This window comes from Diabrotica undecimpunctata, chromosome 1 (assembly GCF_040954645.1).
Source record: "Diabrotica undecimpunctata isolate CICGRU chromosome 1, icDiaUnde3, whole genome shotgun sequence".
NCBI classification, from domain to species: domain Eukaryota; kingdom Metazoa; phylum Arthropoda; class Insecta; order Coleoptera; family Chrysomelidae; genus Diabrotica; species Diabrotica undecimpunctata.
In genome coordinates, this window is record NC_092803.1 from 20,626,911 (window position 1) to 20,640,184 (window position 13,274).

Below are 13,274 nucleotides of genomic sequence, written 5' to 3' on the forward strand. Positions count from 1 at the left end.
TGGTTAGAATCAGAAATGAAGAAATAAGAGAAAGACTCAAAATCAAACCGATACTCGAGTCAATCAAGAAGAAAAAATTGGCATGGTTCGGACATCTAACCCGGATGGACAATAATAGACAAGTAAAAAGAGTGTGGGACGCCAAACCAATAGGGAAGAACAGAAGAGGAAGACCCATTAAAGAATGGAACAGTGCCATCTCGCAGATACTGCAGAGTAAGGGTAAGACTTGGCAGGAAGCAACACAGATGGCATCCAATAGGAAGGAATGGAAAAAGTTCGTTAAGAGCTAGGATATCTCAGAAGACTGTCAAATATTGTTATTTAATGAATTGTATTTTAAACGGCCCAACACCGAAAGGTACAAATGGGTCTACTGATTAAGTAAGTAAAGTAAATATATGGAACCTTAATTTGATTGGAAGTATTACAGTAATAATAAAATAAATAATAAAATTGTACGTAAGGTAAGTCCAGTTAACTCAATTAACAGGGGTAATTGGAGCAGCCAGCCTAAAATCTCATAAGAGCTGGTGGAAATCATTGTGGGCTATCTGGGTCTGATTGCATATCTTTACACTTTTCAAAGAACCCTCAAACAATAATTTAAATTGAGCGGATTTGAAACCAGACTCAATGTAAGGCTATCGTCTCGTATAGCAGATAAGGATTATGAACAAATTATACACAGTTTGCAGCTAACAACTTGTATTTAATGCCATTACATTAAAGGGATTATAAACTTACATTTAAAGAGTTTATTAAAACTGAACAAATCAAAACTAGTATCTTATATATTCCTAAACAAAATTCTTCATGAAACAGAAACTGCAAATTGAAAAATAGGATTAGTAAAGAAGCGTTTATAATCTCATATAATGTCCCACAAATGCTGCAATTTTTTCACAAGAAAAAATCTTCTTTTAGAAATAATTTTTGGTTCTTCAATTGCACCAATAACGTCATCCCAATCGTATTTTCCAATATCTGCTTTATCTGGCCACTTCCAAGACTTCAAAGATTTCTGCATCGATGAAATTTCAACCTGGTCATTTGTAAAGCTTAAGATTTTTCCTGGAAAATACTCTTCTTTCTATGGTTTGCTGAAAATTTCCACAGGTCTGCTCATCAATATTATTACAGAACATTTCAAATTTCTTCTCGCTATCTAAATACCTTTCATTTTCTTCTACAATATTGTAGAACAAAACTGTTCTTTTTCTTGAGATTAAAAAAGCTTAGTGTAGGCCTACTTAGTTTACCTTTCTTTTCATATATTTTTTTTTTCAATTTCTTTTATTTTTTTTTCTCTTATTTTTTTATTAGGTAATCATTGCAGGTGATAGTTTCATAGTTAGTGACCAGTCTTTCTCGTTTCTTCCCTGAATTCTGTGGTCTTTTATCTTTTTTCATAATTTCTAACAACAATTCCTCAAATGATTTACGTGTTTGTAAAAAAAGTCCTTTTGTTCTTTCAACCATTGCAAAGATAGAGACAGAGGTTTCTGGCTGTTCTGTTTGGATTAAGGCGTTCGAGACATCTGATTGTACCGTATCTGAAGAAGTATGGATGGGATGCTTGTTGCCCTACATTTGAATAATTGTAGTCTTCTTGATTTCCAGTGGCTATAACAGGACTCGCATCTGGTTGTAGTGCTGCTGAAGATGTAGGCCTACTGTCTTCTGATTGTACTGTGGCTGAGGAAGGGATAGTTACTGAGTGTTGGACGTTCAAAGAAACAGGTGCTTCCAAGTGTACTGTAGTGGGATTGGGAAGATTATTTTTATACCTAAGCAAATCATCTTTTTTGAATATTGATGTAGGAATTGCATCTCTGTTAGGACCTTGTTTATCGGCATCATAAATTCCTGTGGCTTTAAATCCGTTAATAATATTAATACTAGGTATTTCATGTGATAACTTGGTTATCATTTGTACAAATATTTCTTTAGGAATTTTTTTGCAGGGATTTTCCTCTGCCACGTGGCAGTCCCAAGTGCCTTGTCCCAACTATTTTTGATACCTTTAAAGACTGACACATCTTATGGTTGTAATAAATGTGTCGTGTGTGGAGGTAACTTCTTAATAGTATTTTCGTTTTTTTTTGCTAACTTAATCAAATCTGTGGACACATAGGTAGCATGGCCATCACAAATTAATAAAAATGTTTTCTCCTTTGTAATATTAGGTAAAAAATATCTCTAAACTAATTAAAAAACAAAGTAGTTTCCATCCAACCTCGAGACGTTGTAGAAACTGCAGTTTGGGATATTGTATTCTCATTAATCCAATTATCCATTACGTATTTACCTTTAAATACACAGAGAAGAGGTATCATTTGACCATCAGCAGAACAACACAACAAAACAGATGTGTTTTCTAGGCCAGACGAACTAGTCTTCCGTATGCTTTTTGTACCAATTGCACCAATGACCTTTGTTTTACTACGGTCATGGCAAAATGAAGTCTCGTCGCAATTAAATATCTGTTCTGGTTTCCCCTTAAGGTTTAGTTCTTCCACAGTTTTTGTTAATATGTACTTCAAAAAAATTATAGATGACCTAATCGCATCTAACATGTTCAATGATCTAAACCAGTCAGGGCCTGGTCTCTGGTCTTTAAATCTACTCTTGATATTATCCTGTCTTATATAAAATTGTACTAAGTCTAATACTTCCTCTCTGGATAGGCCAAACCCATTTTTGTACATAATTCTTATGCAATCTGCAATTTCTTTTTCTTCAAGAGACGACAAATATGACTGAACTCCTCCATCACCGTAACCTTCTTTTGAAGTCAATCCAGTCCCACGCGTTCCTTTAACTCGATGCTTCAGTGTAGATCGTGGAATATCGTAAAATAATGATGCACCCCGTGTCGTCTTGATGCTATTTCTAATATCCCCAATTGCCCTATCAAGGTCTTCCGTGGTATATGAAGAGCCAGCACCTTTCTGAGTTTTTCTTATATACGTTCGTACCATTTTCTGAAACAAAAACAATCTGATATAACCTAGGCTTTGAAAAAGTAAAGGATGGAAAAAAATTTTAGGTCCTGAGGTAAAACTGGACCAGGCTCTGGCCTACTTACTCCCGATATGGGTCCCAGTTACCCCGAAAGAGCAAAAGCTCTTGGGGTAACTGGACCAACCATTCTAACCTCAAAACTAATAAAATAATCATGCAAAACTAATTTAAACATTGTTAATAATATTAATCAACAGTTTTACACTAATATACATGGTAAAAACCTTGATAATCAAAACAATAATGTAAATCACAAGCACCCCACGTTGATTTCATAAAAAATAACTGCGAATTTAAATTGGACTTCTCACAGCAATCAAAAGTACTATGAAGGTTAGAATTAATGTTTTGGAGGGGAAGGCACATTCTTGCAGTATAGTCAACAGCAAGAAACTTAAAAACATTTACCTTTTAATAATGAAAAAGGAATGGCCCAGACACCCCCTGGGTCCAGTTGCCCCCCATCACCCTATACAGTGTATGGGCACAACTACTATATTCACAAACACCGTCCAAATCCAAACTGGTCAAATTGATGCCTAAAATATTCTGTGATGTCCAGAAACCGATTACTGGCGGATAGAATTCGTATGGGTTAACTTTATGTGGGCACACGTATAGACAGTATCGATAAGGTCATACATTTCATGCGATGATTACTTTACGGTCAAATGCTCCTAAGTAATTATTTTATTTACTTACTACTTGATTAAAAATTTAGGCTACTTTAATTAAAAATAAGAGACTTTTACACATTCCCTTAAGAAGTAAGTGCGAATGATACAATATGGTTAGACTAGTTGAAATTTTTTTTGAAATGTACAAAAATAACATTCGTTGAAGACTTCCGAAGAAAATATGTAGGGTAAAATGTTAATCCGTATACCTGTATGAACGCTTCTTCGTCTATAACTTATTTAGTATAAACCGGAATGTAAAATATTCAATAAGCTTTAATAACTGTTCTACCTGCTTCAAATTCTAGTAACCCATAAATAAATACTCATAAACCCATCTGTATGTTACTACTACATAAATACTACAGTGCGACTTAAGTTAACTGATAAAAATCTATCTACAATGAACCTGTAATTATCATTACAAATCGCCGTAAATACCCTTTTCGAAGAGATATTTATTTATACATACTTTCTCCTTACCACTAGCAACGTCAAAAAGTTATATTACAAAACAAGTGTCAAGGCTAAGTTAACATATATACATAATTCTTATCTAAATTTGTGATAAACGAAAACTACATTGTGTGTTTATGAAAATGGTTGTGAATAGAAGTTTACTGTCGTTCGGGAAAACCCTGGTAAGAAGATTTCAACACAGAGTGGATATAGTTGGGGTAAGTATTTAGAGAAAGAATGTCTACAAAAAAGTTTAAACTTAGCTCATGTTTTAGTACAATACCCACTTTTATTTGCGGCACCCTTGTGACTTAATCAAGGCTAGCAATCATACTATAATTATAGTAAACATACTATAATTACACTCATTTTTTACTATGTAATATCATGCCTTTACAGTAATCCTCAAATCTACTATAATTTTCATAAACCATATTTTTAGACCGAACAATTAATTTCAAAATGTTTTTTATTTCGCGCCGAAATTAGGACTGTTGATACAGTACAGTGCGTTTTAATAGGTATAAGCGTAAGAAACATAAATTACTTCAATTGATGCATGTCAACATCTGCAAACTACAGTACGACAAAAAATTGAGGAAGGTTGCGAATAAATGTAACTTGACTGCTAATTGTACAAGGTGCAATTAAAATGCATCGTTTACTACAAGTAAATCTCAATAATATCGGTTCTCAACATTTTAATAGCTCTCCGTATATTTTAAGATCGAATATGCGGTTCTTTACAACAGTGAGAGTACAGTGAGAACAACAATAATAAAGTTTAAATTACAAAAAAAAAATTAATACTTCTAAACCCTTAAGTTTTCATACTGTAGATATTTAAAAATGCCAATTTTACACGTGCCTTTATCTAACCAATCACGAGTCAGTAATCATATTTTCAACAATCCATTTTAAATTGAACCTTCAATTCAACACTTTAAAAAACAATTAAAAATCATTAGCCATTATTTAATGTGATAAAATTTTATTGGGTGAGTATTTTCTCTAATCCACTATAATTTTTTCAAATGTGGGGGAAAGTGGGGTAAACTGAAATAGCTAAACTTTGAAATTAAGTAAATTTTACAATTTTTCGAAATAAAATTTTGTATAAACATATCTTATTACTTTGCATGGCAAATTTTTTATTATGCGTGGGTTTGTCAGGCATTGTCTTTTTTTCCACTTTGCCCCGCATGGTTGGGTAAAGTGAAATAGTCAATGGGGTAATGTATTTAAGAAAAATAACACAAAAGGTACCTGTTCTAACATTGGTTACAAATAATAATATAAAAATAAGAAAAACAATTGAAGTCTACACGGCAAAAACGATGAAGGTCACTTTTATTCATTTTGTATAAAAGTTAATTTATTTTTAAGTTCAAAGACTAATTTTAAAATGTTCTAATATAAATGTTGTCAAACTGTTTTTCAACGGGTGCATAGTTTATCAGTGAAAACGATAAAAATATTCATAGACTGTTGTTTTTTTTTAATTTTTTTATTTTTGATGATTTGATCGAAAATGCACAAAAAAATGACAAAAACGGTGTATGTCATTAAAGCAATAACCAAAAGAATGCAAGTCGAAAAAACAATTATGTAGCTACTAAACATAGCAATAATTGTCTTTTTTATATTATTTTTTCTTAGCACATGTTTTTGAAGCCTCTTTCTTCTTTACAAGACTAGCTATTGTCCTTTGTCCCGTTGTGTTGTGAGCGCTGCTATCGAAAAAATGTTTGGCAGCATTACCACGAAACTGCTTAAAGTGTTGTAAGTCCTTCCACTTTTCCAAACTAATTGTCAACGAATCTGAAAGACAAAATAATGAAGAAAAGTGGGTATAAATAAGAATTTATTACCTCTATAAGGTATTATATTTATTACCAGTTTTCTTTAGAGACTCCTGAATCGTTTGTAGACGACGTCCAGTAATGCCATGTAATGAAACAAAAGCTCTCATGCAAACTGACACTTCAATACAGTTACTATGGTTATCAACATATCGCATACCTTGGGTGGATAGAGTTCGAAACGATGACGTCCTTAAGAGAGCCGGCGTGGAAAGAGAACTCTTTGAATTAATTAAAAAACGCAAGATTGGTTACCTTGGGCACATATTGAGAGGAGCAAAATATGAAATACCACAGTTAATCCTACAAGGGAAGATCGAAGGTAGGAGAGGAGCCGGCCGCAAACAATTATCCTGGTTAAGGAATATTAAAGAATGGACAGGAATACACAATACAGGCGAGCTGTGTCACGCCGCCAAGAACAGAATTCTAGTAATGAGATAGTCGCCTACGCACTTTGGTGTATGGCATGTTAAGAAGAAGAAGGTTATCAACCGGACGCTGAACTCTTACTTTATAAAAATATGCTTTATCGCGAAACTTGGCATCATTTTTTCGTGGTCAGCGGTTCTTTATTAAAGTCATGGATACAAGATTAGTCAAGTAACTGTTCTGCTCATCTCTGCTTGACATTCTATTAAATTCTTTAATAATGGTATTTCTTTCCAAAATTCCAATCTTTTGAAAGCATTTGTACCGGCAGCACTTACAATCTGGCTCTATTTCGTGTGATCCTAACATCAATTGCTTCATAACATCACATAACCTTCCACTACTTCTTTTTCTCTTCTTAGATCCCACGTTTAAGTTCTGCATAGTATTTTCATGACTGCTGTCAGAATTTACAGTCTCTGTCTTTCTTTCCATTATAATCTTTAAAATACACTACTACTTATTTGAAGATGGACATAAACAAAACAGACTCTGCTGGTATACTACTGCAGCAGAGTATGTAGTATACAGTGGTTATTTAAAGCGATAACAGCGTAGATTTTTAATTTATTTTTGTAAACAACATGTCTGTTTATTCGACCGCAGAGAAAGCTCAAATAATAAAATGCTTTTATGGTAGTAATTCTGGATATTATGTGCAGATTTATTTTCTGATTTTCTGTAGATTTTTGAAGGGAGACTAATTTCCTGGATACAGTCAATTCATAATATTGTTAAAAATTTTGAGAGTTGTTATTGCCTCAAAAATTGCAAAAAATGTCACGGTCAACAGATCTCTAAGATCGCAAGTGTAGAAAGGTCTACTAGAAAAACAAAAAAATTAAACTGCAACCAGCCTTTGTTTAAAATATAGGCTTGCACAAGTCGTATGGTATGAAAAGAATAATAAACCACGTAAATACAAAAGCGAAAATTTGACAGAAAGTTTGTAGAAGGAAACAAGGTACCTACAATAATAAAACAACTTGGTGGTATTTTTATTTTTTAAATTTTTTTTACCTTTATAGAGACAATATTCTACTGAAGGACCTCTTTTTCCCGGAGCCAAAACAACATGGACGGAGAACCTGGAATTCACTGGATCTCATTCCTACAAACCCATTCCAGTTTACAGAGTCCTGGATAGACAGGGGAATATTGTCAACCCCGAAAATGATCCAAAGTTGCCCGATAACATTCTGGTAAAGATGTACAAAGACATGACGCTACTAGGTGCATTGGACAAAGTATTATACGAAGCCCAAAGACAAGGTAGGTACTATCGTCTTTCCCTACTATCTTTTGAGTATATCTATATCATAGGGGTCACATAGGGCGTAAGATTTCTACCCTCTTTTCAAACTCTTCCCTTCGTCTTCATTTATATAATTTAACGTTATTTCAACTCCCGTATATGTACACTTTCTCCACCAGTTTGAGAACGTTCTTGGATACTCAGTATGTAAATTTGATAAGGTATCACCCTCTATAATTTGTTCTCTATAGAAAATATGCAAAATATGCAAAAACAGATCAAATTTATTTCTGATGTCCACTTTTTGTACACCAGTTTTCAGCTAAATAACATTAACCCTCTAGTGGGGGCGGACACAACTCCCAAAATCTTTAATAGAAGGAGGGGTTCAGTGATATCTCGTTTTAAAGGTCGTTCAACTACCCTTTCAAAAATACCACACGCATTATATGTTTCTTTTTAATACTTTTGGAAAAATCTAGTAAAACCGTAAAGATATTAAGGATTGAGTTCAGAACCCGTGAAGTAGTATTGCTAGCAAAAAAAGAAATGATCACTGTATTTTGGATGAAGCAGCACAAATAGAAGTTTTAGGCACCTTTACTGCAGAACTCTCCATATCACTTCACATTGCAGCAAGCTATAAATAGCAATGTCTCACGTAACTAAGAAAAGCACTAAAGTTACATAAATTTCACCCGTATAAAATGCAAATTCTTCAACAGCTTTTTGATGATGATTTCGACAGAAGGAATGAATTTTGCGAAACAATGACGGATTTAATAATTGCAGACCAAAATATTTGCATAAGTGTACGTTTCTTTTTTTAATGGACATGTTAACACGCACAATTGTCGCTACTAGAGTGATGAAAATCCGCGACATTTTTAGGAAGGTCATACACAGTATCCCGAGAAAGTGAGGAACATCTAACTGGTGAGCTCTACTTAATTCTGCTTAGAGAAATAATAGACCCGTTAATAACAACTATTTTGGAAAATCAAATTGATGCGGCTGGTAACATTATTTTGCGATGTAAAATAATGTCATATATGTTGTATGTATGTCATGTTGTGCTAACATCCATCGGATGGACTGTAGATTGTTTCTGATGTAAAAAAAATGCTAAATTTGGGATCAGTAGGTGTTCTTCTTCTCATATCCTTTTATTACATCCAAGAATTCTGTCGGGTCATTCGATGCTCGATAATTTTTACTAATCTCTGTGTTTACTGTTTCTGATATTAAAATTGAGTACTTAAATTTTTAGGACGGATATCTTTCTACCTGACCAATTACGGGGAGGAAGCTACCCAGGTTGGCAGCGCGGCAGCTTTAGATACCAGTGACGTAGTTTACGGACAATACAGAGAAGTGGGGGTGTTGATGTGGAGAGGGTATTCTCTGCAACAGTTCGTAGATCAGTGTTACGGTAATATCGATGATCCTGGACAGGGAAAACAGATGCCTGTACATTATGGAAGCAAAGAGCTGAATTTTGTAACAATTTCCAGTCCTTTGAGTACCCAAATTCCACAGGCTGCAGGTAAAAATAATATTTTTAATGGTTAATAAAACAGTAAAATAAATTAAAAGTGATAAATAAATTAAATATTAAAATCTACAAGCTGTCCTATAGGAATAGAATTTACTTATTAATAGCTATTTAGTTGCACGCTGATGCTCTTCCTCCTCCATTTCAGTATCTTATTATTCGGGTTATTGAGACTGTCGCTGTTTCTTGTGTCATCCATTAACATTGGAGGACACTGTTTTCATCTTAATATTAATTTAATATAAACATTTTATTTTTTATGTTTTAAAACATTATTTCATTTAAAACTTCAGTTCTTATAAATTTTATCACAGTAGAAACAGAAATAAACTTAAGTTAGCTGTGGTGTTTATTAGTCTGTCTGTTTTTCTAATCCATATTATTTGTTTTTAAATCTATACTACGTTTTAAACAACACAACTCTTTGTTTTCAGGTTCTGCGTACGCTCTTAGAGGAAAAAACAGAGTTGTAGCATGCTACTTCGGTGACGGGGGAGCATCAGAAGGAGATGCGCATGCAGCTTTTAATTTCGCTGCTACTTTAAACTGCCCTGTCATATTTATTTGTAGAAACAATGGTTATGCTATCTCGACTCCAGTTGAGGAACAGTACCAAGGAGATGGAATTGCAGCTAGAGGTCCAGGATATGGAATTAATACACTAAGAGTGGATGGTAATGATGTTTTGGCTATGTACAACGTGACCAAGATGGCGAAAGAGTATGCTCTGAAGGAAAGCAAACCAGTTCTTATAGAAGCTATGACTTATAGGTATGTATTAATTTCTAAAACAGCCGTACTTCCGTCTATTATGTATAGGTTAGATTTGTCTGTTGTGCTTTTGCAGGGTAGGTCATCACACGACTTCCGATGACAGTACTGCCTATAGAGACCCAAAAGAAGTGGAGCTGTGGGCCAAAAATGACTATCCTACAGATAAACTGAAGTATTACTTAAATAACAAAGGACTGTGGGATGATAAGCAGGATAAAGAATGGTTAGACGCAGCTAGGAAGAATGTTATGGAGGCTTTTAAGGTTGGAGAACAGAAAATAAAACCCAAGTGGGATATTATGTTCGATGACGTGTACAAATATATTCCCGCTCACTTAAAGTAAGTATATTGTTTTAATAACAATCATAGTTCCTTTTGTCTTTGTTCCAATTTTGAGTGTTACATTACATGTCTCGACATGTAGCAGCCCTTATGTGCAAAATATATTTTAAGTTTACGATCATTTTCTCAAGAGATTTGACAACAATGTTCAATCAACAAATACTGTCTCGGTAGCGTAGTGGACTATTCTGGCGAGCTATCGGCAAATTCGATTTCAGCCGGATTCGGAAACTTCTCTATTATCTACCTAAATAAAAAAAATATATCGTCCAGTCGCGAGTCGGATCGAAAGCGCCGCAGTCAATCGGATATAACAACAAGTCTTTGGTATTACAAAGAAGCAGATTTTACAAAATAAAAAGAAATTAACTAACATACACTATACAAAGAGATCAAAAATAATATTAGAAGACTGTGATATATGAAGACACGAAATAATAAAAAAAAATGGTGGACTGATAGAAATTTAAAATGTAATGTGGACGCTCCTCCATTCGAGGAAAAAAAATTGTATTGTATATTGCGCTAAAGAGTGACGCTGGGTAGAAGTAGCTCTCTTGTTGTTTGCGAAGGATGTATATGATAGTAGTTTAAACTACCATCAGGATATATAAAGTATTCTTTTTTAAAAGTGGTTTAAGAGTACATTAATAGCAAACCTCGACAAAAGCAAAACTCGTATTGGCGTAGTAGGCAGTTTTAGAACTTTTAGATTACGTCCCGTATCATTCTTAGTTGGTGAGATAAAAATCAAATATATCTATTTCAGTCGTCAGAGGCGAAAATGCCAATGAACCTCTATAAATTATACGAACAGGCTGAATTTTACCGAGAATATTAATTTTGGGACCACAAAAAAGATGCAAAAACAGTTTACCACTTTTACCCCCGGGTTTCCCCTTAAAACCCCCCTCGCAGGGGGTAAAAACGCAAAAAAAATCGATTTACCAAGAGTCTGTACAGCATAGAAAAAAATGTTTCAAATCAAAAATGTAGCTAAGATAATTTTAAACAAAAATGTTTATAAGCATTTTTTGTGTGGAATGAACCGTTCTGTTAGAAACAATGCTTGAAGCGACAGTCAATTTTGCATGCCAGTTATGCGCGCGCGAAATCAATGTTCAATAAAATTGGTGTCACCTCGACGGTAAAAATTCGATATCTTTTTATTCAAGTAACCTACAGACAAAATCAAGATGCGTTTTAAAGGTAAAGAGTTCAGTTTTCGTATGCAGTTTTTGTATTTTGTCTCAAATAAACTTAAATTTTATACAGGGGTTAAATGAATAAACGTGGCGCGATTATATCAGCTACATTTTTTATTTGAAACATTTTTTTCTATGGTGTAAAGATTCTTGGTAAATCGATTTTTTGTGTTTTTATCCCCCTGCGAGGGGACTTTTGGGGGGAGGCCCGGGGGGAAAAGTGGTAAACTTTTGTACACCTTTTTAGGGTCCCAAAATTAATATTCTACGCAAAATTCAGCTTGTTCGTATGATTTTTAGAGCTCAACTCTCTGACGACTGGACTAATAGTAATTATACAAAAAACAGTTGGTAGAACTTTTAAAGTTATTCGATTTAAACTTGAATTTTTTATAGACACCATCGCCAAGAATCTCACGGATTTAAAGTTTTACGTTTATATAACTATTACGGCCACAATTAAAAAATATTTCTAGTGGAAATAACTTTTCTTCGAAAATGCTGTAAAGCAAGTAAAAAAATTTCATTACAGAACCGAAAAATATGAACAACGTGAGTGTGAAAGTAATGTAGAACTCTAGACGTTTTTAATAAAGTTGTTTATTGTCGTATCATAATATACATTATATCCAGTTGTGATATTTAGGGGGTTGCAGGAACTTTGTTTTTTCTAGATTATCTTGCAATATTTAATATATTACGACTCTATCCTACGATTAATTAAATAAAAAATTAATTAAAATAAAAAGAGTGGTAATGAATTTTCAACATTCTTTTACATAAATTTAACATAACATGTATGTAATAATGTTTTTATATATTTATAATTTTAGGAAACAAAAGACTGAAATGGCACAACACCTGAGGACCTACAAGCAACACTATCCCCTTGACAACTTTGAATCGAAATAAATTGTAAAATAAAACAACTACAGTTTTTCTTTTATTACTAAAAATTACCTAAAAGATTGTAATCGTGACCAAATTGGTAAAGTAACGAATGTGCATATTCGCTACTTTTCAGAAGAGCTAAAAAACACTTTGGGCTTCGACTAAAAAGCTGCTTGTTATGTTATTTGTCCTTACACATCTGATCTGGAAACCTTAAAAAAATGAATAAAAAAGGTTAATAATGAAAATAGACTAAGTAACCATAGTTACTGAAAAAGTCACATTCGTTAGTTTACCTAAGTTACTACTGTTAGAATGTTAGGCTATAAAAAATAGCGAATCTGCATTTGTGTTAAAGGAGAATGTACTTATATATCACTTATTGATTGGTTTGCTCATGAGGTGGGTGAACAGAATAGAGAACTTCAAGATTGAACAAAATTTAATGAAATGCTAAACTATTTTGTAATTTTACTTTAAAATTTAGAAGATTATTGGTTTAGTTGTTATGATTCGCTCCCAGATTCTTCAGAGGCATCTGGCGCTGGAAGGGCATCGCGTACACTGTCATCAGAGGGAAGATTTGTGTAGAAATCATGGTAAACACGGTGGTATTTGAATATCCTTACAAACGTTTTGAAGGTCTTTTAGTTTTTTGGTAGCAATTGGGAAGCTCGATTTGTAAGGTTGTATTGGAGAATTATTAGAAGAAGGTCTCCCCGTTTGTTTTTCATCCGTTTTGTAATGTACTGCACAGAAGGTGCGTCATCTGAGTAATCCGTCCTCATGAATAC

The 13,274-nt window shown here is 33.7% G+C and overlaps 1 protein-coding gene and 1 pseudogene across 1 annotated transcript; one reads left to right on the forward strand and one right to left on the reverse strand.

The window, feature by feature from the left end:
- Nucleotides 1-1,342: 1,342 nt before the first annotated feature.
- LOC140446076 (uncharacterized) lies at nt 1,343-3,538 on the reverse strand (annotated as a pseudogene).
- Nucleotides 3,539-4,092: 554 nt separating this feature from the next.
- Nucleotides 4,093-12,518, forward strand: LOC140446084 (2-oxoisovalerate dehydrogenase subunit alpha, mitochondrial-like). Its single transcript, XM_072538613.1, has 6 exons — nt 4,093-4,381; nt 7,486-7,729; nt 8,983-9,258; nt 9,702-10,038; nt 10,115-10,381; nt 12,423-12,518. Exons 1-6 carry the CDS (start codon nt 4,298-4,300, stop codon nt 12,499-12,501), a joined length of 1,287 nt encoding a protein of 428 aa, XP_072394714.1. The 5' UTR covers nt 4,093-4,297; the 3' UTR covers nt 12,502-12,518.
- Nucleotides 12,519-13,274: the final 756 nt, after the last annotated feature.

Bases quoted from the DNA above. Each gene is read 5' to 3' on its own strand.
- LOC140446084 (XM_072538613.1), top strand. From the start codon at position 4,298: ATGAAAATGGTTGTGAATAGAAGTTTACTGTCGTTCGGGAAAACCCTG. The intron at 4,382-7,485 runs GTAAGTATTTAG...TTACCTTTATAG, and splicing joins ACAGAGTGGATATAGTTGGG to AGACAATATTCTACTGAAGG. The intron at 10,382-12,422 runs GTAAGTATATTG...TTATAATTTTAG, and splicing joins TATATTCCCGCTCACTTAAA to GAAACAAAAGACTGAAATGG.